Source organism: Peromyscus maniculatus, chromosome 6 (assembly GCF_049852395.1).
Source record: "Peromyscus maniculatus bairdii isolate BWxNUB_F1_BW_parent chromosome 6, HU_Pman_BW_mat_3.1, whole genome shotgun sequence".
Taxonomy (NCBI): Eukaryota; Metazoa; Chordata; class Mammalia; order Rodentia; family Cricetidae; genus Peromyscus; species Peromyscus maniculatus.
In genome coordinates, this window is record NC_134857.1 from 132,323,912 (window position 1) to 132,348,903 (window position 24,992).

At 43.3% G+C, this 24,992-nt stretch overlaps 2 protein-coding genes and 1 long non-coding RNA gene across 12 annotated transcripts in view; 2 read left to right on the top strand and 1 right to left on the bottom strand.

The window, feature by feature from the left end:
- Nucleotides 1–7,324, top strand: part of Usp33 (ubiquitin specific peptidase 33) — a 56,524-nt gene extending 49,200 nt beyond the window's left edge. For all 7 annotated transcript variants that reach the window (XM_076575262.1, XM_076575259.1, XM_076575256.1 and 4 more), the window contains 3 exons: nt 4,095–4,197; nt 5,651–5,719; nt 6,164–7,324. In XM_076575262.1, the coding sequence (XP_076431377.1) occupies nt 4,095–4,197; nt 5,651–5,719; nt 6,164–6,321 (330 nt within the window). In that variant the 3' untranslated portion in view covers nt 6,322–7,324. The remainder of the gene's footprint in view (nt 1–4,094; nt 4,198–5,650; nt 5,720–6,163) is intronic.
- Nucleotides 7,325–9,465: 2,141 nt separating this feature from the next.
- LOC121830369 (uncharacterized) lies at nt 9,466–12,745 on the bottom strand. The gene is made up of 2 exons (XR_006073582.2): nt 12,663–12,745; nt 9,466–11,274 (listed from the first exon to the last, which is right to left on the bottom strand). It is a non-coding gene; the product is annotated as an uncharacterized LOC121830369 (long non-coding RNA).
- The window catches only part of Zzz3 (zinc finger ZZ-type containing 3), a 68,868-nt gene continuing 55,474 nt past the window's right edge, over nt 11,599–24,992 (top strand). For all 4 annotated transcript variants that reach the window (XM_076575251.1, XM_076575252.1, XM_076575253.1 and 1 more), the window contains exon 1: nt 11,599–11,737. The gene's annotated coding sequence lies outside the window, so the exon portion shown is untranslated. The remainder of the gene's footprint in view (nt 11,738–24,992) is intronic.

A 24,992-nucleotide genomic window follows, 5' to 3' on the forward strand; every position in this document is an offset into this window, starting at 1 on the left:
GTCTGCCAAAATATTTGTTTTATAGTGTTCTTTGTAAACTTTGATCCATCTATCAGAGCTGTTTTATCATCCATTGCAGTATCGGTTTTTACATTAGGCATTGGTTTATTCAGTTGTCCTGGAGAGGAATTTCTTCCACAGTGGCTGGGAATGTTTGTACTATGTTTGATTTGGGGGCCTGCAAGAGGCCCCCTGAGGCGTTTCCCGCCAGTAAAGGGTTGCCTCGTATATCTATTTTTGATCTGCACTCACTGGTCCAATGTTGGCCTTTGCCACACCTTCTACATAATCCAGGAGGTGGTTGGGGTCTCCTGTTTAGGCTATTCCTAAAAGGAGTATTACTTCTAGGAGTACCCCACGTACAGTTTTTACTTACATGACCTGGTGTACCACATTTAAAACATTTGGTACCATGGGGCCTTCTTTCACCTCTGGGATTTGTCTCTCCTATCCAAGCCTCATTACTGTAGTTAAGAGACTCAACACCATTAGTATACTGAATCCATTCTTCCAAAGGTGCTGATCTGATCTTTAATGGTGTAAGTATTCTTCTGCATTCTGCATTAGCATTGTCGAACGCCAAGGACTCAGTTAATACTTTTCTTAATTCTTTATCTGATACAGCTCTTGTTATAGCTGTGTTCAGCCTTTGTAAAAAATTGGTGAGGGGTTCGTGCGGTCCCTGAAATATCTTTGTGTATACCTCAGTTGGTTTTCCAGGTTCTGGAATTTTTTCCCAAGCATTTAGAGCTGCTGTACGGCATAGGGATATTGTATGTTCATCATAAGTGGCTTGTACATTCCTGTCAGCGAAACATCCCTCACCAAGTATTTGATCTTGGGAGATCACAAAACCTCTAAGTTTACCTTGTTCTAAATTTTTTGCCTCTTCTCTCAAGCTTTTCCACTGTAACTGCTGGCTATATTCTAGAACAGCTGAAATTAACTGATGCCAGTCATCTGGAATGATTCTATGTGAGGTAGACCACGAATTTAACATCTGTTTTACGTATGTGGAGTGTATCCCATATGTAACTACTGCTTCCTTTATATTTTTAAAGTCCCTTGTTGAAATTGGTTGTAATGTATATGTCATATATGGCTCGGGGTGTGTGTCATGTGCTGGCTTCTCATGGACGATAACAGGATAAATCATTGTATGAGAGCCATTTGGAGATGTTACAACCTCTATGGTCTTGACCTTCTGCTTATTAGGTCCCTTGTCATGTTTACTGAGAGTTTCTTCTAGGGCTCTCAAATGAGCACCTAGGGTCTGTTCTAGGGAGTGAACCTCCTCTCTTGCAAGGGACTCCAGATTTCTCATGGAATCATCGTTTTTATGTTCCTCAGAAACACATGATTCCATGGACCTTATCTTATCCACTAATGATAATATTTCTTCCTTATATAGTGTCTGGAGAGTTAGTGTTCTGTCCATTAAATAGTCACATTTATTATCAATAAGATCAGTTTTCAGTACAAGCCTGTTTTGTAAATCCTGATCAGCAGATTCCAGAGAAAGAATCTTTTTCTGTAAGCCTTCATTGCTATCTTTTAAAGTCTTTATCAGTCTCAATGACTCACTCATCTTTGTCCTTGTTATTAAACCAGTGTTTGAACACTGTGTGAATTATTATGATGAATGCCAAAATGGTACAGGCCAGATATGCCTTGGGAAGGTCGTATATTTCCAGGAAGATGTCATTCATCATACAAACAAAAAGGTTTTTAAATTCTTGTGAGGTAATGTTGTCGGCCATATTACAAGAATTACTCAAAATTTGTTAGTCAATTTTAAGGTGTAAAATGATCAAGTACTTTTACTTGAAACAATACGTTTGTTTGCCTTGCTTACCTTTCGTGGTTTTGGGGAGTGTAGTAGCACTTTTCAGCCAGCAGGTGGTGTTGGTACAGCTTCAAAGCAGGGCCTGCTGGCGACCCTGGCTGACTGCAGGAATCGAGATGGTGGGAGCCGGAGCCGGCACTCAGGGAGCAGGGGGATGCCTCGCAGCGGTTTTTTTGCTGGACTCAGGGCTAAGCTAGGGAACTGAGACCGGACTAGCTGCTCCCTTTTTCGAGAATGGAACCATGTAGGCGTTCCCTGGTTATATGGAACTTTGCAGGCAGGTTTAGGTACCTGCCAGCTGGGGAGGAGGCTGAGGGTGGGAGCCACCCAGGCCTTTGGAATTTGCCCCACGTGAGCGCCAGATATTGGTGAAATTATTAAGGCCACCCCATGTAGTTAAAAGAAAGATTTATTTAGTGGGTAACTTACAAGTGAAGGGATAGGTAGGTCGCGGGGTCTAAGGGAGGTGTATTGCAGTCCAGCGGTGTTCTCTGGAGCTCTTTTCAGTCAACCTCCACCGACTAGGGTCCAGGAACAGAGAGTGCTCGCCTATCCAGATCTCGGGTCTCCAGGTGCCTCCCCTCGCCCCGCCTCGTAGGCGTGACAGTTGCTGAAGCCTCAATGGGGGTTGGAACTTCCAGATCAAAGCTGGAATGGCTACCCACTACAATCCTGTATTATGGTTCCTCTGTAAGTAGCTTCAGAGTGTCCTAGGAAGACTTTCCCTCAACATACTTGAATTTGGAAAATATTAAAGGGTCATGAGCAGCTGGGTATGGTGGCACATGTCTGTAATCCAGCCATTGGGAGGTGGAAGCAGAGGTGTCTGGATTTCGAGGCCTCCTGGGCTACATGAGATGTTTTCTTAACCCCTTCCTTTGAAAAAAGCAATTGGAAAGGACAAAATGTTGAGTTTTTAAAGAGCTTGAGAGTGTGAGGAGTTAAAGTGATTAAGATAGGTCTAGAGTGGAGTTTAAAAAAAGCCTTATAGGTTATGTGGGAGACAGTCACATAAACAGTTGTAAAAAGTGTGTGTGTGTGTGTGTGTGTGTGTGTGTGTGTGTGTGTGTGTGTGTGATTACTGCAGAAGCCTGAGATTGGAATGTACCAGGGTGGTTTCTGGGAATAACTAAGGTCCTGTGATCACACATGGAAAAAAAGGAACTGGATGAAGTCAGACCATGGGAGTGCTTCTGAACCAGTAGTGAGAACCTTTGGGGCTAGGTATGTAGCAGTGGAATGCTTCCTTAGCGCGCTACTGGGTTCAGTCCCTAGAACTGCGTAAACTTGGCATGGTGGTGCTTGTGTATAATCCTAGCACTGGGGAGGTAGGAGGATCACAACTTTAAGATCATCCTTGGTTACATAGTGAGGCCAGTCTGAGATACATCAAACTGTCTTAAAGAAAAATGGCACTAGGGATGTAGCTCAGTGGTACATACTTATCTAGCAAACAGAAAGCAGTTGAGGGAGAGCATAACAAATCTTTGCGGATGATCATTGTTTTGTATGTATGAATACAATTTAGATCATACCAACACCTTCCTGCTATCTCTCCATCTGTACTTCTCTCCCCCAAGTTACAGGGTTTTCATTAAATGCAGTTAAAGAAACAGGTCTGTTTAGATGGTTCTGTGGGTAAAGGCCCTTGGTGCCAAGCAGGATGACCTGACTTCAGTACCCTGGTTTCATGTAGTGACAAGGAGAGAACTGATCTCTACATGTTTGCACTGGCATCACTAGTGTGAGTGCGCACGCCACTCCCAACATAATTTAAAAGTTTTAAAGAACTAGCAATCTGAATTTGGCTATGCCTGTCCTTTTCTAGTATATATCAAGGGCATTTTGTTGCCCAACAGGAAATGCCACTGTAATTAGACAAATTCCAAATATGCTTTATTCTTTTGAGACCCTGTTACTTGCACCTTTTTTCAATACCAATGTTTCTAGCCGTTTGGTCTTTACTTTTTTAAGTTGGCTGTGGTGAATGAAGTATTTATTGACTCCTTTTCCTCAGCCATCTTCTCTTAACCTGCTCTTTATGCTTCCCTTTTGTATGTGCTGGTTATATTTTGACACATAATCCAGTCATTCATTGATAGACTACACTCTGTCTCTTACAACTAAGATAACCTAGTGTGTCAGTCTTAGTGGTACCTCATGTGTGTATGAGACATTATCTTGTTAGATGCTGGAGGAGAATATCGCAAGTTCCAGATACTAGGTGCTTGACTTTTTCTCTCTGTAGCTCAACAGAGCATTTCAAGAAGAGGACTCTCCGGCTACTTTTTATTGTATCAGTATGCAGTGGTTTAGAGAATGGGAGAGTTTTGTGAAGGGTAAAGATGGAGGTAAGTGGTTAACTGAAATGGTTTCTTAGTCATTTTTTGTTTATTAATTTTATGAATATTTGATATTATACCAGTGAACAAAAAGACCCATGACTTCAGGGAACTTATATTGTAGTTTGTAGTCTTATTGCTGTGAGCTTATAATTATTACTCATGGCAAGAATGAAAGAATTGAACAAAAATTGTCATTAATTTTAATACCAGTGGCTAGAGAGATGGCTTGGCAGTTAAGAGCACTTGTTGCTCCTCTGGAGGACCTGAGTTTCTCTCTCAGCATCTCCGTCAGTCAGCTCATCACCTGTAACTCCAGCTCCAGGAGATCTGGCACTCTCTAGTCTCCACTGGCCCAGATATCCCATACACACAGATACATAAATAAAAATAATCTTAATGCTGAAAAACTTTAGAGGCCGGGGGTTATTTGTGAGTTCAAAGCTGGCCTGGTCCACATAGTTAAGTGCTGTGTATGAGAGAGACTTCATCTCAAAAAGACCACCCCCCAAAAAAAGAAAGAAAAAACTTAAAAATACTGTACAACAGGATGGTGAGTAAATTATAATTTATCCAATACATGGAACACAATGTGGACTTTTAAAAATAATTGTATGATAATTTGAGTAGAAGGCATGGTGGTGCACGCCTTCAATCCTAGCGTTGGCAGAGGCAGGCCAGCCTCTTCTACATAGCCAGTTTCAGGCCAGCCAGGACTATATAGTGAGAATCTATTTCAATACTACTACTATTAATAACTTGAAAATAAAGTGTTCATGAAATATTGAGTTGATTTAAAAGAAGTATGTATTTGAATCTTTTGGTCTATTTTTCAAGTTAGCAAACAAAGTGATGGACTTAATTATGGCATTTTCAAATATATGGCATTATTCTTTGTTCTTATTAGTCTTCCCCGACTGCCCTCTTTCCTTAAACAATGTATTGTGCAAAAGCAAAAGACCACACAGATATTAAAACCATATGCCTACTTTTCTGTAAGATTTTAGTAATTCTTCTTCCTTGTGCCTGTTGGGAGCTTTTGAGGATGGACAAGTATTATACTTTCATGTTCAGAAAAAAAAGGCTTTTGAATATTTCATTTTATAGTGATTTTGGTTTAAATAACAAATTTGGAACTGAGAATATGATTTTTTTTTTAATAAAGGGGTTGTTGTTTTGTAGCATTAAAAAAATATTTGATCTGCAATTCCCAAATGAGCAGTTAAGAAATTGTTTCTGTTAGATTTTGGTGCTGAGTAACCTCTCACCTTTCTTGGTTGTTTTGGGTCAAATGAAACCCCCAAAGCTGAGAAGATACTTAAAATTGATGGTATTTGGTTAAAAAATATCTACCTTGATTATATTGGTAGTTCTCAATTATTTCAGCTATAAAATGATGTAGTTCCTTGCAGCATATCTTTGAAAGTGTGCATTTTATAATTCTTTTATCCTTTTGACTTAGATCCCCCAGGTCCTATCGACAACACTAAAATTGCAGTCACTAAATGTGGTAACGTGATGCTCAAGCAAGGTGAGTGTTTAATAAACACATACAGCTTTTTCTCTGAAACATGTACCCCAGACTGGCCTTGAGTGTGCTATGTAGCCAAGAGTGGCAGCATTGACTTGTGATCCTCCTGCTTCTGCCTCCGAAGTGTGGGGATTACAGGTGTGCACCATCTTGCTTTAATTAGTATTGAAACCCTTACTTGCTGAGATGTCTCACTGATAGAAATACTAATCAGCCATCATGTTATTTTTTTTATTAACCTAATTCAGGGATGTTCAGGCTTACAGTAGAACAAAGGGTGAGAAAGCAGTGTGTTATTTGTGGGAAGGTTTTAGAGTTGTTGGTTGGAACTAGGAATATGAATCTCTAGAAATTTTAAAAACATTACATATTGTAGCTTTTATCTATGCAATATAAACATTCATGTTTGTAAACATCATTCTTTCTGCATATACACAATTTTAGGAGCAGACTCTGGTCAAATTTCAGAAGAAACATGGAATTTCCTGCAGTCTATCTATGGTGGAGGGCCTGAAGTAATCCTCCGACCTCCAGTTGTTCATGTTGACCCTGATGTACTACAAGCAGAGGAAAAGATTGAAGTAGAAACTCGATCTCTGTAGTTTTGAGGGTGCAGAGCTCTAATGAGAAGTCATCCTCACTTGATGCACACAAATTCAAAACATTCCTTAAAGCATGTTTATTTCTTTGATTTTCATCTTTTATCACATTTATTCCTTTGTACTGGGCATTATGGGATGGTATGTTAAAATGTGTAATATAAGTTGGTAATATTTAATGCTAAATAACTGACCATAATGTCTTTCAGTGTACTGTTTTTGAAAGGAAAGGGACACTTGGTAATCGGGTTCTCTGACCTTTGTTCTACAGGCAGATGCAGGTACCCTCCTCAGAGCTGTAAATACTTCTGCTTGAAAACTTTTTCTTTACCCTAAGCCATCATAGCTGGCCAATCTTTTCAGTTCTCAAAAAACCTAATTTAATTGTATAGTTTTGACATGGCTTTGCATATTAAGCCGCCTATTTTAAATTGAGAGTAGTGGTCCGAAAATCGTTAATTTCCTAAAGCTCAGGAAACATTAGGTGTTACTTCTTTTGCACTGCAGCATACAAAATTGCTTATTAAAATTTACAAAATGTCTTTTGAATGTAACAGGATGTATTTAGTTTGAGTGGAATTTGTCACCAGATTATCAGTAACTTATTGTCGCTTATAATGTAAAATGTTAAACTTTAATACTATAGACCTGAATGGTATTCATTAATGTCAGTAACCTAAAAAAAAAAAATCTTAGTTTTAGGCCACTTTTTATTTTGAGAGCATGAAGTATGGAATGTGTCAAATGAGATTGTGGATAAAGCTGAAACCACTTGCAAAATGATTTTTTTAATGAAATGCATAAAGTCTTTTTGAGTAATAGAGTATGCACTGCTGTTTGCTTGATTATGATGTCAAACACTTAACTATATTCCACGTGCAAACATGCCAGGTGACAGAGGATGTGTAACAGCATTCACAATGGCTTTGTTTCTGTGTGGGGTAGCTGCACCATCTACAAGCAATGTTAAAATTCACTCAATAAAAATAATTTTAAGATGTGTAAACTGAATGTTGAATTTATTTGATAGACTTTAAAAAGGGCATGAAGTTTGTTAATATTAATGGCTTTCATTATATCTTATTTGAAAACATGCAAAAAAGTTCTTTGCTGTAGTAAAGGTTTTTAAACCATTTCAGGTGGAAAGGAATTAAGGTTCTCAAAGCCTCTATTAGCCACTCCAGAATGGCTCTTGGAGTCTCATCCTTACCTTGAACTACCTGTCCTACCTTGGATAAATTTGTGGGCCATCTTGAGACCTCATGGAGACCCCCATCAGAATCTGGTGGTAGACCTTCAGCTGCTCCCTGTCTGTGGGCCGTTATGATCCCATTCTGGGCCAGTCAAGGGTCATGCCTCATCAATATTGGCCTGAATAGCTGTGGGCTGGCCATGTGGCCCTGGAACCACTTTACGGGCAGCAGCCAGGATATGCTCTTGCTCCTCAGTTGTGAACAGCAACTGTAAAAGCTGCTGACAGTCATCCCACATGGGATGATGTGTGATCATTACAGAATCTAGAAGGTCTATTAAGGCAGATGATTTTTCAGAAAATTTGGGGTTCTGCATCTTCCAATTGTACAAATCACTAGTAGCAAAGGGTATGTGGGACATGTATTGATGACCTGCCTGATTTGGTGACCCAGTTGCCCACAGAGGCAGGGCCACTGTAGCAGATTTGCCTGTCTCATGGTTCTGGCACCAGGTGTGAGGGTGACTGACCGCACCTTCTGCCCCTCCACCCCCAGCCCCAGGCCTGGTTTGGCAGCAGCTATCTGTGGGGGGGAGGGGCAGGCGCTAGTGTTGGGGTTGGCACCGGAGCATAGGCACTGGAGCATAGGGAGGCTGGTAAAGGTCCTCCTCATACAGAAGGGGGTGGGACTGCTGGCTTATGGTCCTTCAGCCATTCTGCTTCTTTCACCTGCAAGACTGTTGGGACCAGTGGCAGGAAGGGCTTCAACCAAGAAGCGGGTCTCTCCACTAGATACTGTCACGTGGTGATGTATGAGACCTAGTCGGGATGCCCAGGTTTTCCACACATATCTTTAACCTGACAGATGGTAGGGAGGTGGAAGGTGCCGCCATCTGGCCATTCATTCCTGCAAAATATGGTTAGTTTTCTGGCTGTACAAGCAGCCCCAGATTCTCTGCCTGGTGTTTGGAGTCCTTGAAATGTGACTGGATCAGGCCCAGAAGAGTGGAGCTGACTGTCCCATGGTAGTATGTTTCAAGAAAGTAAAAGATGAACAAAACACACATGTGGTGATATTTTGTGTACCCCAATATATTGTGTACTGTAATAGTGTACCCTAATAAACTTATCTGGGGGTTAGAGAACAGAAAAGCTACTAGATTAGACATAGAGGCCAGACAATGGTGGCACACACACCTTTAATTCTGACACTCAGGAGGCAGAGATCTGTGTGGATCTCTGTGAGTTCAAGGCCACACGGGGAACAGAGCCAGGTGTGGTGGTACACACCTTTAATCCCAGCACTTGAGATCTCATGTCTTTGCTTGGGAAGTAATCCCAGGAAGTAATGGCAGGAAGCAGAAAAGTATATAAGGCGTGAGGACCAGGAAGTAGAGGCTTTTAAGCAGCTCAGCTGAGATCTATTTGGGTGAGGACTCAAAGGCTTTCAGTCTGTTTCTCTGATCACTCAGTTTTCTGGCCCCAGGTTTTTTGTTTTTTTTTAAAATAAGACCTTTTAAGATTTGTGTTACACACACACACACACACACACAGACAAACTCACCAGAGTCTGGGAAAGAGACTAGAATGTTGTAGACAGTGGCCTATTCTGCAACCAGGCTCTGCCATACAAGAGCAACAGTCATTGACTATCAAAACCAAAGTCAGGCTGGAGTTCTCTGGCTCCACCAGAGCGGAGCTTTTGGGTTCCAACAGAACCCCTCCCCTCTAGGAAGAAGTTAACGCCACATCTGCCCTATCTCCCTAGGCCTCCAGATTGTGTCTGGACAGCAGACTAGACACAGACAACCCAGACTCATCAATCAGCGGAGTACAAAATGTACTCCGCTAAAACGCTCTACTGTAGAGGTGAGGGTCCTCAGTGATCCCGGATGAGCCCCCAAAGGTAAGGATCTGCAAATTGCTGAAGGAAGACTCCAGACTAGAATAATATGTAAAAACAAAGAGTGTTTATTCTGCAGAACTTACCAGAATGCAGAGTCAACCATTTGTACAAAATGGCACTCCGAGAGGAGCACACAGGCTCCCTTCAAGCACAGCTAGGGATATTCCAGGAACAGTTAGGTCACCTTGAGTGTGACTGGTCAAGCAGGCAACAGTTACACTAGTATACTTTTGATTGGCTGAGGTTAGTTTTACTATCTTTGGACATGTTTTGAGAGGTTTGCAGGAACTGTCCTTATTTGGTCATTGCTTTGAGATACTGTAGGGCGGATTCAGGCCTTGTATGTGCTCCCTTCCTCATCCCTGCTGTCTGTGGTGGTGTTGACCAATAGTCCTTTGTTTAAGAAACTGAAATTTAGGCCTGGTTTGTAAATGGAGAAGTTTAGATCTCTCATCTGTCTTTCTCTCAGACAGGGCCTTATGTAGCTCAGGCTGGCCTCAATTTTGCTTGGTAGCCTAAAATTCCAGCACTGTGAGGCAGAGGCGGAAAAATCAAGAGTTCCAAGCTATATTATGGAGCTGTAAATCAGCCTGAACGATAGAAGGTGTTGTCTCAATGAAAACAAACTCCAAATTGTAATATGTGTTTTGTCAACAAATGCGAGCAAGGTCACAGGTGGGGTTTCTCTGATAGCAGATGTTTACATACTAGTGTTAACTTAAAAGAGACTTAAAAGGGAATGCTCTTGGTATCCTTGGAGGAGAAAAGAAGTTGACCTAGATCTGAACAGAGTCCCTCATCTAGTCCACTGGGTTATATAGATGGGATGCTCCTTCAGAGTGGATGCAAGCTGGAATAAATGACGAGACTTGTAAATTACAGGTGATCAGTTCTCTTGGAAACAGATGATGCAGTGTGACAATGCCGTGGCTGGAGCTGTCTACTGGTGGCTGGCTCTGGGCAGCAGACAGGAAAGTTCTGACCATCCCAATAGTAGCTATCCTATGTCGGCAGCATACTGCCCTGTACATAAAGCTATTATGGACAGAATTTGTTAGGGAAACCATGTTATTTTTGTATCTATGCCTATTCCAACAGAGTTCACTAAAAAGTGTGGCAGGGATGCGCTCCGGTGAGGCCTTACAGACCCAACTACTAAAAAGACTAAGGCAATGTAAGATTATAGGTGTGATTATCAGTACAGTATAATTGGTACCCCTTTGGGCAGATGTTACTTTGAGCTGAATTGGAAACTAAACAAATACATGACACATGAATGATTTAATAACTTACCAGTCATTGAAAAGAAACCACAGATAATCACTTGCTTAGAACAAAACTACTGCTTCAGCTAAGGAAAACACTGGCACTGAAGCAGTACTTTACTGTTGTGAAGAGCCCCAATTAACAGATTCCACCCGTGGACTTGGTGTTTTTGGAACATAATCAAACAGCCAGAGGTTTAGGTCAGCATTTCCACGGCTCAGATGTGATGGCTGATGGTGCTATCAACCCAGAGAAAATGCTTACCTCCACTACTGAAGGTGGGCATAGTGTATTCAAAGGCAGGCGTTAGAGATGAAACTCTCGGGCTTCAGTAGGGTAAGGGCACGCTGAGGTACATAAATACACCCGAGTTCCATACTTGGTGCTAGACACAATTGTCGGGAAAAGGCACGGAGAAAAGTTTGGACGCCCTGCCATTGGAGATACTAAGTTCTTGGTGGGGAGAACACTTACAAATAATGGGTAGACGTGCTGTTTAGAAGTACGCAGAGGAAAAGCTGTAGTGCTGGTGTGCTCTTCGGAACCTCGGAGTGGTCTGGACAGCCCCTCTGAGGGAGACTCCAGAAGAGACCTGAAACACAGGAGACGCGGAGGAGCTGGGACTCTGGGCAAGCGATCTGCCTCAGGGAAGGGCCTGAGCAAAGGCTGGAGGGGGGCGCTTGCGCGCGGGGCCGCGCGTCCGTGCGCGCAGAGCATCGCGGGGCCGCGGCTGCCTCCGGGCCAGGGGAGAGGGCTCGGCCCACGCTGCGAGCCGGCCGGCGGCGCCCTCCTCGCTGCAGCGGCCGCGGCCACCGGCAGGTGGCGCGGCGAGCGCCCGGCACCACGCGTCTCCAGCCCGAGGAAGGAGGGGACCGGAAGGAGCCGTGGCTGCTGCGGGAAGTGGAGGAGCGGGAGGCGGGGACCCACCTGGAAGCGCCGCGGCGCCGCTGTGGAGCTTCCTGCGGCGGAGGGAGGGCGCTCGAGCCAGCGCGCGGCGGGGGCCGAGGGCGGCCACGCGGGCGGCGCCTCCCCGAGCGGCCGGCCCGACGCGGGAGGTGAGCGGGCTCCCGGGGCGCGCGGCGGGGCGGCCGAGGGGCCCGGAGGAGGGGCGCGCGGGGGCCGCAGCCGCCCGGTCGAGCGCCGGGAGGGGGGTGGCTGCGGCGGCGGCGGCGGCGGCGCCCCCACGTGGTCCGGGCGCGCGCGTGCGCGGCCGAGGGGGCGGGGAGGGCGGCGGAGACGCCGGGCGCGCGCGCGCGCGGCCCACGTGACGGCCACGTGACCCGCGGCGGGGCCGGCTGAGGTCGCGCCGGGGTTCGGTGTGTGTGGGGCGCCGCGGCCGGCGGAGGGCTCGGTGTGGCTTCCGGCCTCCTGCTGCCGCCGCGCGGCGCTCGGAGCAGACGCGCGGGGCGGGGAAGGCCTGCCCCTCCGCCGGGGCGTCCGCGGCGCTCCAGGCCGAGGAGGAAGCACACTTCCCCCCCCCCCAAAACCCCGAAGTAGTGTGATTCTCGTCCCCCCTCGCCGCCATGTTGGTGCCCGAGCACGCCCGCGAGATGCTAGTGGGTCTGTATCGCGAGATCTCCCGACTCTCGCGGGACCTTGTTGGCAGAGCGGTTGTGCTGGATGGCGGATCCCCGGGTTCCGGGGACCTGGGACCTGCAACTCTTTTTCCAGCAGGCAAGTGGTCAGGGAGGGGCCGGGGCGCGCGCCCGGCCGCCGGGAGCCGAGCCGCGCGCGCCGCCCCGGTGCGGACCGGCCGTCGGGGCCGCCGCGCTCCTCCCGCCCCCGGGCGCCCGCCACCTGCCGAGCGCTGCCCCGCCGGCCCCGCGGCCAGCCCGCCCCGGCCGACACTGCCCCCTCCGCCCAGGTGCTGCCAGCTTCTGCCCAGTTGCCCTTTTCTAAAGCATTCCAGCCCCGATCACTCCTCTGTCGCCCAGCAGAACGCCGAGCATCTCTCCGTGTGTCTGGGCATCACTTACTCACCTGGCCATTGAGAAGTTCTCAGTGTCCTGGCTGTTGACAGTAGCTTTGGCAGTGTTTGGAATCCCCTTCTTCCCTGACAGTATCTGAGGTCAGAATAAAATCGTTGTTATGTTCTGCTTATTAACTCCCACCAGTAGGGCTTTGCTTTTTAGTGTTATTGAGGTTACCATTTTGATATTCTGGGGTGGTGGTTTTAGGTTGCATAAAATAGTACAGGATTGTTTTAATTAAAATCCTGCTACTCTTGCTGCTTAAGTTTGAGGTGTGTTTTCGTAAGTGAATCACTCTCTCCACTTCAAATATCTACTCTTAAGTGAGTTTACTATATTCGTTTTCGTTTGTTTGTATTCAGAAGTGTGGAAGTTGCGCAATCGGGAAACCAGTTAATTCATTCACAATTTATCCCCCCCCCCCTTTTCCTTTTCTGAAACGGGCCTCATTTTGTAGCCCAGGATGCTGTACAGTTGTAGAGCTGACTAGATAGGCCCAGAACTTGCAGGAGTCCTCCTGTCTCAGCTTGCCTAGTGGTGAGGTGAATGGCATTTGCCATCACACCCGGCACACAGACTATTATGGCCGCTGTATGGGAACATGTGCGCGGTTGCCTATAGAGGCAGGAGAGGCTGTCGGATTCCCCAGGAGCTGCTCAAAGTAGATGTGGGATCCGAACTCTGGACCTCCAGTAGAGTAGTAAACACCCTTAACCACTAAGCCATCTGTGTTGGTTTTGCTTTGTTTTTCAAAACAGGGTCTCTCTTTATAGTCCTTGCTGTCCTGGAACTCAACTCTGTAGACCAGGATGACTTCCAACTCACAGAGATCCTCCTGCCTCTGCCTTCCAAGTGCTGATTCTAAAGTTGTGCGTCACCACCACCTGACTGATCTGTTTTTAAACTACAAAAGTATAGTTATACCTTTTACCGAAAGGTAGAGTAAAATGTTCCTTGTTACAGTTTACCAGGCTCAGTTTTTTACCCTGTACCTGGTCACTGTGTTCCATGCTTTAAGTAGTCTTTTAGGAGGGGGAGCTAAGTTGGAGGGCTGTTTTTATAATAAACTACCTCAGCATTAGCAAACAGCAAATTATCTACTAGAGAAAAAAATTTTTTTAAAAGATTTATTTATTATGTATACAGTGTTCTGCCTTCATGAATGCTTGCAGGCCAGAAGAGGGCACAAGATCTCATTGCAATGGTTGTGAGCCACCATGTGGTTGCTGGGAATTGAACTCATGACCTCTGGAAGAACAGCCAATGCTCTTAACCGCTGAGCCATCCCTCCAGCCCTAGAGAAAATTTTTTTAGTGACAAGTCTGTCAGGACTCCTGGGCACACTTTCTTAATTGAGTGTAGATGCTTTGGTGGTATGTGTTGAATTTCTCCAAAAACAGCTATTTGTAGTGGAAATGTTCTGGGGTGCTGGGAGCTTTGCACAGAAAGTCTGTCTGTAAAACAAAGATTTAAGGAAATTATTTTGTCACTTGAGATTTATAATTTTTAACATTTATATTTTGTAATTATATATTATATGTTCTGAACTAAAATCATGTCAATCCTTTGGAGGTTTCCAGAAATTTTGTTTACTAGCACAATTAAAGTAGTGGTTCTTTTTAAATTTTTTTTAAGTTTAAAGAAAATGTGTATTTTAAGTGTATGTGCCTCTTTGAATGTTTATGCACCAGGTGTGTGAAGAGGCAATGAAGGTCAGAAAGAAGAGGGTGCCACACACAGTCCCTGGAGTTACAGGTGGTTGTGAGCAACCATGAGAGTGCTAGGAGCCAAAGGGCCTCTGGGAGAGCAGTAAGTACTGAGCTGTCTCTTCTAGCTCCTCAGAGTAACAGCTCTGACCATCCATTTTAGTGAACTCACTAGAATGATAGACCTCAGTAGTTAATACTAACATCTACCTAAATTAGAAGATGCTAAGTATCTATTGTTTTTGTCATTGTTCTTCTGAAAAAAAAAAAAAAAAAAACCTTAGCAGCCATAGAGTTTTATTTTACATTTTTAAAAAACTAGCTAATATAGCTTAGGCTTTGCTGGGATTTAAGAACCTCTTGCCCCAGTCTCTGGAATTCTGAGACTGCAGACATTCATTACTAAACATAAATTCTCCTTTGTTTATCAAACCGGTTTCAATAACGACTCTAGTGGTGTACTTGTGTTCGTTTTTTAAACTCAGTCTAGTGCAGGTTGGAATGTTGAGGAATAAACCTGTTGAGTTATGATATAGAAAAGATAAATATAGTTTGATAGTGAAATAGAAATGTAAAAGTTGTACAGAAAGGGAGAGACATAGATAAGCAAGAGCTAGAACCCAAGAATAGGCAGGGTCATAATAGAGGGGGAAACTTGAATTGACAAGTTCTTCCATTTTGGGTAGAGGTGGGGTGTGGGAAGATTGTTAGTTTATTTGGGGGCAGATTCTCACGGTGTAGCATTGTTTAGCTTGGCATTTATGTGCAGACCATGCTGGCTTTGAACTCATGGCAATATTTCCACCTCTGTCTTCAAAGGGATGTGACTGTAGGGTGTACCATTATTCCCAGCTCTTGATGTTTCTTAGACAGTTCTGCAGTTCATCTTCAGATTACACTAGGTGTCACTTGTGATAATGGTCAGTAGATGAAGTAGATATTTAATTGAAATTGTGTGGAGTATTTAGTTAGGTAGACTATTGACTCGTGCTTGTAATCCCATCACTCAGAAGGGTGAGGAAGGATTGGATCACTGAGTTTGACACTGACAGAGTGAAACCCCGTCCTTGAGATACCCAGAGGGAAGAGAAGAAGGCAGCAGTGTCTTGTAGGTCACACTTGTGCCATTGCTTCTGCAAAGCTGTCTGCCTAAGTTGAGCATAATTGTGATTGGTCTGTTGTGTGGGTTGGAGAATAAGAAACCTTCCTTGGGACATGATGATGCATGACTTTAATCCCAGGATTTGGGAGGCTGAGAGAGGTGAATCTGCATTTGAGGCTGGCCTGGACTACAGAATGAGTTCTAGGACAGACAGGGCTACACAGAGAAACTGTTCCTCGAAAAACCTTAAATAAATAAGAAATCTCTTGCAACTGTTGCTTTACAAACTGTTTTTGGTGGTAAATTTTGTAAATTATCTGTCTTTTACAGATAATTTATTTTGCAGTTGAGAAAATTTAAGAAAGAGGAGAAAAGTATTTTGCGTGCAGTCATTGTTCCTGCAGATTATAGTAAAGTACATGGCCAAAAATGTCAATGAAAATGTGGCAGGTGCTTTAAAAAGAAAACTAATTTCAAGTAAAAATTGAGTTTGACATTAAACTGTAAGTGACAATTGAGTATTATGGTAGTGTTCTGGCGGTATTTAGTATAAATGTGATACTTTTTTTTTGTATAATTTTCTGTAATTAGTACTTTGGTAACCACTGTCATACTAGAGAAAAATATGTGTGTGTCTGTCAGTCACCACTGCAAAGGCCCAGAAGGTGTGTGGCTTCTGAACCTGGCTGTCTGGACTTGGCGTTTGTTTGACCTTGCATTTCTTCCTTCCTGTTGTCTACTCAAGTCGTCACTCGTGTAGTGCTGTATAGTAACTTCTGTCTGTCAGAGAAGTGAGTGTCGTGACTTTCCCTGAGGACAGCATTGCATGACAGCTCAAGCTAGTTGTTTCTTCCCCCTGCGCCCCGTTTTTGTAGTGCTGGGAATTGACTCGAGGACTTCAAGCATGCTAGATATGTGTTACTGTACTCAGCTCTGATCCCAGTTTTCTGCCCCTCCTCTCCCGCTAGTGTTTTGCGGAAGGGCCTCCACTGGAGGCTGGCCTGGAGCTGCTTTTCCTCCAGTGAACAAGTGATGGGGCTGCTGGTGTGTCCCTCCCACTTGGGTCTTTTGTATTATTGTAGTTTTTCGAGACAGGGTTTCTCTCTGTGGCCCTGTGTCTTTTATTTTTTAAACTTAGCGTTCTTACATGTTAAGAGTCCTTCATCTAATGTTTATTAAGCAACAGGGAGCTCAGTAATTTGTAATATGGCAGAGATTCTGGGCCCTACCTAAACCATTGGTGAATCAAGTATTTCACACATCACTTAATAAGAGAGAGGCCTTGTATGTGGAAGTTACAGGACAGCTTGTGGGGGGAGATGGTGGTTCTCTCCTACCATAGGGGTTTCAGATTGAATTCAGGTTGTCAAACTTGATGGCAAGTGCTTTTATCCAATGATCCATCTTGAAGGCCCAACTAGTTGTTTTTTAGTTGATAGAACCTGTCTGTTATATTTCTTTCTTTTTCCCCTCTTCCTCCTCTTCCTTTAGTGCGGAGGGTCAAACTTTACCATTCAGCTAATTCCCCGCCTCAAGCTTTCTTACACACTTACCACTTAGAAATCAAGTTTATGTGCTTGGCGATGTGGTGCACACCTTTAATTCTAGCATTTGGGAGGCAGAGGCAGAGGCAGGCAGATCTGTGAGTTCAAGGCTGGCCTAGTCTACAGAGCTAGATCCAGGAAAGCCAGGACTAGACAAAGAAATCCTGTCTCACCCCCCCCCCCCAAAAAAAAAAAAAAAAAGAAAAGAAATCAAGTTTATGTTCTTTATAAATGAAGTGAAATATGGATGTGTTACTTGTCAGGATTATTTTCTTGGAAAAGAGGTATATTTTGTGAAATTACCTTATTAGCATCTCTTTAAGAACTTTCTGATTACCTCCCTGTTAGGTCTCAGGAAGCCTGGACAGATGGCTAGCTGGGGTGCCTATTTAACATGTCAAAGCAGACCTGCCCCACCAGGTTCTTCCAGCATCCCTCTATCCCTGCCTGTACAGGGAATGGCTGGCAAACCCTACCCCTACCCTAAACTTCTCCAGCCCAGTAGCCAGGCTGCTCTTCCCCCAGCTGCCCTTCCCTGTATAATCCAGCCATTTTGGTAACCTGGTCCTTTGGTCTAATCTTTATCCTCTTGGTGTTCTGGCACTCTCCTCTCCCTTCCCCAAATTCACACGGCCTTGCTCAGGGACATGTTCTCTCAGACTCCCAGATGTTTCTGCCTGTGGCTATGCTTCCCCTTCATCTATAATAAACATTTTGCTCCACCATACCTAGGAGTAGTCATGCCCTTCCCTTTTTGTTTCTTTTTTTATTCCCCCCTTCCCCGCCACCCCCAAAACAAACATGTCCCTCACGCTCCCCCCCCCCTCTTTCCAGGGTCGTGTACCCCAGGCTGGGTTCAAACTTGCCACATAGCTTAAGGTCTACACTTTTTTGAACCTCATGCCTCCTCCTCCCAAATGCTAGGATTATGAGCCTGTACTTGCACTTAGTTGTAATACTCTTCTGAACTATCCAGCCTTTACTCCAGCCTGTCATCTCCCCACCCCCAAGCCTCACCCGTGCTAGCAAGTGCTCTACCACTTAGTACTAACTAGTCTCTCTCTCCCATACACCTAAAGTTCTTACCTGAACTATTCCCACTAAGTATAAACTTGTTTTTACAGTAATGTTTCCTTGCTTGTGGGGAGACATTTTGTCTTTTTCCCCTCCCTGTTTTTGAACATGTAAAAGTGTGATATACATAGAAAGTTTTCACAAGTGTACAGCTAAGTGGATTTGCACAGGCTAGGCATACCGGTAGTTATCCCTGAGAAGCAGGGTATTCGAAAAACCCAGAAACTCTTGTACCCTTCCTCTGGCTATTAACCATCCTTTCCTCCCCTGGAGAGAACTATAATTTTGATGTCCAGGACCACACAATGTCTTGTTTATTTCTCAGCGTAGAGTGTGTGCTTCGTTGTGTTTGGCTGTTTTCGCTCAACATGGTGAGATTCATCTACTTTATCATTACTTCATTGTGTAACCTGCGATGGGATCTCAACACTAACTTAGACGTTTTCTAAAGACAGTCATAGTTTCCAGGAAGGATGAGGGTCTGCAGAGAAAAGCTGCCTGTGCATTTGGACTGGTAGAACACGTTTGTTTTAATGGGGTTTAAGTAAACAGTGTATTTTTAGTTTCTGTCAGTGCTGCCTTACATCAGTACCTCAGCTGCTCCCCCAGCTTCATGTTGTTCTGAAGATTTGAGTCTAGCAGTCCTGAGCAGCTAGTGCCTTTTCATTACTTGGTAGCTTGCTTTACATTCTTGGAATTCTTCAGGTAGTAGTGATTCCTGTGCCAGTTTTGGGGGTTGCTTGTAGAATCTTCAGTTATTATAAAGACTATTGAGAGATTCCACCAAGAAAAAGTCCTAATATAAATTAAAGCTGTTCTGCATTCAAAATATTTATGTACATAGTAGTTTGCAGATTATAAAGTTGCATTGTAAGCAGCTATGCAAATGTGAATCATGGGAGACCCTTACCAAGTTAGTGTCTCTTTCAGGTTACCTTCTGATGTAAGTGCAACTTTCTGAGTAGAAACTATTCTTTTGTAATTTCCTACCACTTTGCTTTCTTAATTACTGTGTTTTTGCACATAATTTAAGCACTCTTGACTGCTGAGCTCTCTCCAGCTCTGTCAGGTTTTGATGGAACATTTAGGAGAACATTATATTATGGATAATAGAGGACAGAGTGACATTTGATTGTTACAGAGTTGTTTGTCAATCTCAAATAAATGTGTGTGTTACTATCGATGAAACCCTGGTCTTTGAGCAAGTGTTTTTCTCTTCAGCTATACTCAGTTAATAAATGCCTTAGGGGTGAGGGGTGGCAGCTCATGTTGCCCAGGCTAGCCTCAAACTCATTGTGTAGCTGAGGATGACTTTGAATTCCTGATCTTCTTGCCTCCGTCTTCCAAGTGTTGGGATTCCATATGTGTACTATCATAGTCGGCCCACAAATGCTAGTGTTGGTGAACTAGTCACAGCATTTTCTGGCTTGACCTTAGCTACTTGCATACTTTTCTTTCTGTTAGCCGACTTTGATTTGACCAAGACGTTTTTGATTAATTTGTAACTATAAGGCACAGGTTCTCCAAGTTTGCCATGCTTCATAAATCATTTAAAAGGTTGGTTTGTTTTACTTTGTTTTGTTTTTGAGATGGAATTTTATTATGTAGTCCCAGATGGTTCTGAACAGAAAATCTGCCCCAACCTACCAACTGCTGGATCATGGCATGCACCACTGCACCCTGCTTGGCTCGAGAGTTTTTGTCATTTTGTGTTTTGAGACAAGGTGTCTCTAGACACCCAGACTAGCCTCAAGTTCCTCTTTGTCGTCGTCTTTGTCAGCCTCCCATGTGCCATGCTGAGATGACAGAGCTGTGCCACCAACTCCTGCCATACCTGACTTCTTACATCTTTGAACTCCTGGGTTTTTATGGCTCTGCTGTCAGTGTTTGGGGGTAGAGAGGCAGGCACGATTCCCACACTGTTATCCTCAGCAGCCTGAGGAGTTCCCCTAGAATTTCAGGGACCTTGAGTCCTGTTGAACTAGGATTTGTGGCTTTTGACACTAAAGAATTTCAGGACTAGCCAGCTAGTGAAACAGAATTGTAAATTTTGTTACAGATGTTTTACCACAGGTTTCAGCATGACAGTCAGGCCAAAAAGTAAGTAAGAAAGTAAGGCATACTGGAGCGGAGCTCACGGGTGGGCTGCTTCAAGATGAATTCTTGGTTTTTGTAGGATTTTGGTTGCATTGAAAGTTACTATATTATCACTGATTTGTCCTTAAAAGGTGCCTAATAGAATTATAATTGATAGAGAAGTCTAGTCCATGGGGTTACAGGAAAGTAGATACCTTGCTGTTAATAGTTTTTTTTTTTAAATTATTTTAATTTATGTGTACCTTGGAGGCCAAGGAGGGTGTCAGATCCCCTGAAACTGGAGTTATAGAGTGTTATGAAGTATATCATATTGGTGTTAGGAATTGAACCCAGGTCCTCTGGAAGAGCAGTTGGTACTCTCAACTACTGATCTATCTCTCCAACCCTATTGTAAACTGTTGTGTAGATTATCTGGCCCTGTGTGGGGAAAGGAATGAGGCCTTGCCCAAGGTCCTGGATATTCAGGCCTCAGGCTTAGGTCATTGCTACATCAGCATAAACTATCTGTATATGAAAGATGTGTTGGCAGCCTTAATAGCAAATGTTAACTGCTGAAGTTGCTTCTCAGCTAATAAGAGACTCCACTCAGACTCTGATGGTGGACTCCTTTTCTTCCCATGTCTCCATAATTTGTCTTCTATCCTGCTTCAGTGCAAGAGTTTCCTTAAAACTGAAGAATTGGAAGAGTAGCTTTGGCATAGTTTTGAGATTTTTAGTTTGTGGATCAAATAACAATACACTACTAATAAAAATTATCATAGCATTTGCTAAGTTTTTATTTTTGCTGATAAATTTAAAAATTGAAAAGAATTGGGATTGGAGAAATGACTCTGAGGTTAAGAGCTATTGCTCTTGCAGTTCAGTTCTCATCACCCATATGGTAGTTCACAATCATCTGGAACTACATTTCCAGGGGACCTGGCACCCTTTTCTGATTTCTGCAGGCATCAGGCTTAAAACTCATAATAAAGCTTTTGTAAGAATTATTTGCCCCTTTTCTTTTGTGTGTATGTATTTTTGCCTGCATGTGTGTCTGTGCATTTGTGCATGCAACGCCTGCAGAGACCAGAAGAGGGCATCAGATCTCCTGGGGCTAGAGTCACAGATGGTTGTGAGCTGCTGTGTGGGTGTTCTGAAAGGACAGCTAGTGCTCGTATACTGCTGAGACATCTCTTTAGCTTCAAATAAAGCTTAAAAAAAAAGAATTGCTGGTTCTGATCACTGATGAAGAGCAGTGAGAGACTTGGAATTTGCCATTATTGAACACCTGTTTGTGGGCAGGTGGGCCCTTTTTTAGTCATGGTTTTGGGTGGTATAATGTAAAGAACATGGGCTTGAAACTTGAATTTAAATTCTGACTTTAACCCTTATTAGCTTTGTAAGTTTAAGCAAATTTCTTTATCTCTAAGCTGTATTTTCCTTATAAATAAACTTAGTGCATTCTGGTTGGAATCTATAAAGCAGAGGCTTGTGAGTACTGATGTAGAAATGGGCAGTCAGGGTGGGTCACACAGTGACACGTGTGACTGCATGGCTCACAGCTATTCACTGAAGTGTTTCAGTTAATAAGTAGTGACCATGTCAGCTTGGAGTTTTAGTTGGAGTCCTCAGAAAAGTGGGTTTCAGAAAGTTGAGAAAAAAGACAGTGACTATGACTAGTATAAGCTGTCAGTACTGATAGATAACCTCTGATAGTGCAGTGTTACTGAATGACAACAGATTTCTATTGAGTTTAGAAAAATGGGTGAGTAAGCCAAAGAAATTATAACTTGGGTTGCGTGTGGTGCTGCATGCCTTTGGTCCTAGCACTTGGGAAGGAGAGACAGGCAGATCTCTTTATTTGGAGCCCAGCCTCATCTGTATAAGGAGTTCGAGGCAAGCCAGGGTTACAAAATGACCTACAAAACCCAACAAAACCACAAAACAACACTTCCCTACCCAAGCAAATGAAGTACCAGGCTACCAGTAGGATTCCATTTTGGCTGGTATACATTTGTAGTGTTGGCTTTGCTTTGAAAGCTATTAGGAAAGGTGAGCTTTGGGGTGGTGGTGGTGGTGGGAAGAACTGGAGCATTGACTTGAGCTTCTTCTTCTAAGGATTCCAGTACCAATATCAGGCAGTTCACAGCCACAGATAACTCCATATGGCATCATAGACACACATAGAATTAAGAACTTGAAATAATAAAAACAAATATTTTTTGCTTCTATTACTTTATTTTATTGAGGGAGGATTTTTGATTTGTCAAAAGGAGAGGAAGAACTTCTGAGGAACCTGAGTATGCTTAGCAGAGAGAAGAGAAGGAAGATCTGCTAGGAGCTAATAAAGTCTTTGTGGAACAGCTGTTTGCATGGAGCAAACAGACTAGATTCAGTATACTGCTAGCTGCTTTCCCTAAGCAATATGGTTCTTTTTTTAAAATTTATTTATTGGTATTTTATGTACATTGGTGTTTTGCCTGCATGTATGTCTGGGTGAGAGTGCGGAATCCCTTGGAACAGGAGTTATAGACAGTTATGAACTGCCATGTGGGTGCTGGGAATTGAACCTGGGTCCTCTGGATGAGCAGCCAGTGCTCCTAACCGCTGAGCCATCTCTCCAGCTGCTGCAATATGGTTCTTTCAAATTCCATTAAAATGAACAAAATCAAGGAATTAGAGTGAGGTCTTAGTGGTTAAGAGCACCTACTGATCTTGTAGAGGATCCAAATTCAGTTCCCAACGCTGATGTCAGGTGATTCACAACTGTCTGCAACTCTAGCTTGAGGGGCCTTGTTGCCTCTGACCTCTTCAGGCATCTGGACTCCTGTAAACATAGCCACACAGACAGGGTTTGTCTTTGAGATAGTCTCTCTAGCCCTGACTATTCTGGAACTCACAATGTAGACCAGGCTAGCCTCAAACTCAAAAGAGATCTTCCTGTCTCTGCCTTAGTAGTGCTAGGATTTTAAAGGTATGCACCACTATGCCTGGTCTACCGTTAGATTTCTTTTCTTTTCTATCTTTTCATTTCTTTTCTTCCTCCCTTCCTCCCTCCCTCCCTCTTTCCCTCCCTTCCTTCTTTCCTTCCTTCCTTCTCTAGTCTTCAACTACATCAAGACCTCAGAAAGATGTAATACTATCTAAGTAAACAGGAAGTGCATTGTAAGCAACTTCCAAAAATCTAGAACGACAGCGACAGCTGGCTTGGGGCATCCATTTTCAGCCTATAGGCCTAGAGTTTCTCAGTTACTTTTCTCTGTGTCCTGTAGAATGTCTGGCAGTTTCTTCTGTGAAGCAGGAACCTGAAGGACCATTTTGCCTTGCAAAGTTCAGTGGTCACTTTCCTATGGGTCCTGCATGTCCAGTTGATACAACATTTTGTCAAGCAGCCCAAATGGCTATTTTTGCCAAAAAGAAGATAAACTCCATATAGAGTGTCTTTGACACCCATCTTTCTCTCTGAAGTAAATCAGTGCTGCCAGGAACAGACATGCCTCATTGTCCAGGAAAGTCTTAAGTTTTTAAAACATTTTAAATGCCGTATTCTGTAAGTTTGATGATTACCTACCTAGTTGAATTATATCTATGTATACCTAATTGAATTATATCTATGTATATCTAGAAAACTCAATATGACTATAAGTTTGACTATCCAAGAAGATTAATTATTAATCTGTATTTCTTAATTATCCATTACAATTTAAATGAATTATATAAACAGTACCATAAATGAGAGTAGAAATATATATAACATAACAAAATTGACTTTGAATTTGTATCAATAAACTAGAATCTATACCAATGTAAAACATTTTAAACAAGTTGCTGTTTAAAAGAAGGTTCAACAATCCTTTTATTCTATCATATCTATATCCTATATTCTCTCTTATCATATCCCCCTTTTGTCTTTTAGAAAGAGATTGACTATGACCAATAACAGTTGTAACCAACAACCTAAACAAAGACATAATTCGTTTTTAGTAACATGGGCGTAGTTTTCTAGGCTACTTCCTGCTGATAGGGGGCGCTGGTAGTCTTATGAGAAAATTCGAGATAATGGTCAAGTCCTAGGAAGACTGGTTATAACCTTTATTGATAGGTACTATCTGTTAAGGTTCAGGAGGTCTGGCAGAGCCTCCTTTCCAAAACAACATATCCATAGATCCAATTTTGAAGTCAGGATGCCTTTAAAATATACATATTGGTTTAACTGAGCAGCCTTTACAATCAAATGTCTCTCTGTAGTTAAAAATCCCAAAGACAACACAATCTAGATTCTCTGTGTCATATCCATCTTTATGTGACTTATTTATTTATTTATTTGTTTGTTTGTTTTGTTTTTCGAGACAGGGTTTCTCTGTGTAGCTGTGTGCCTTTTCCTGGAACTCACTTGGTAGTCCAGGCTGGCCTCGAACTCACAGAGATCCACCTGGCTTTGCCTCCCAAGTGCTGGGATTAAAGGCGTGAGCCACCACTGCCCGGCCAATGACTTATTTTTTATATTACCTTTACTGTCTCTTTAAAGACTTTATTTTTTAAAACTATTTCTTTATATAACTGTCTATATTCCTTTTCCTCTCTCTTCCAAACCTACGTACATTTTTACACACACCATAAACTGTTGAGAGGTTTATTTAATCTGAATCTGACTTACTGTAAATCTGTTGCTTTAAACTGCAGTATTACTAGGACTGAAATGGCAGCTTTGGCTGCTGGCTCTGCCTACCTCAGCTTCCCAACATGGTGGAACTACGTTTACAGGCAGCACTGGGAACCATGCTCACTGCTGACTCTGGGAAGCAGTGGGTCTATGCTTCCATCCAGCAGTGTACAGC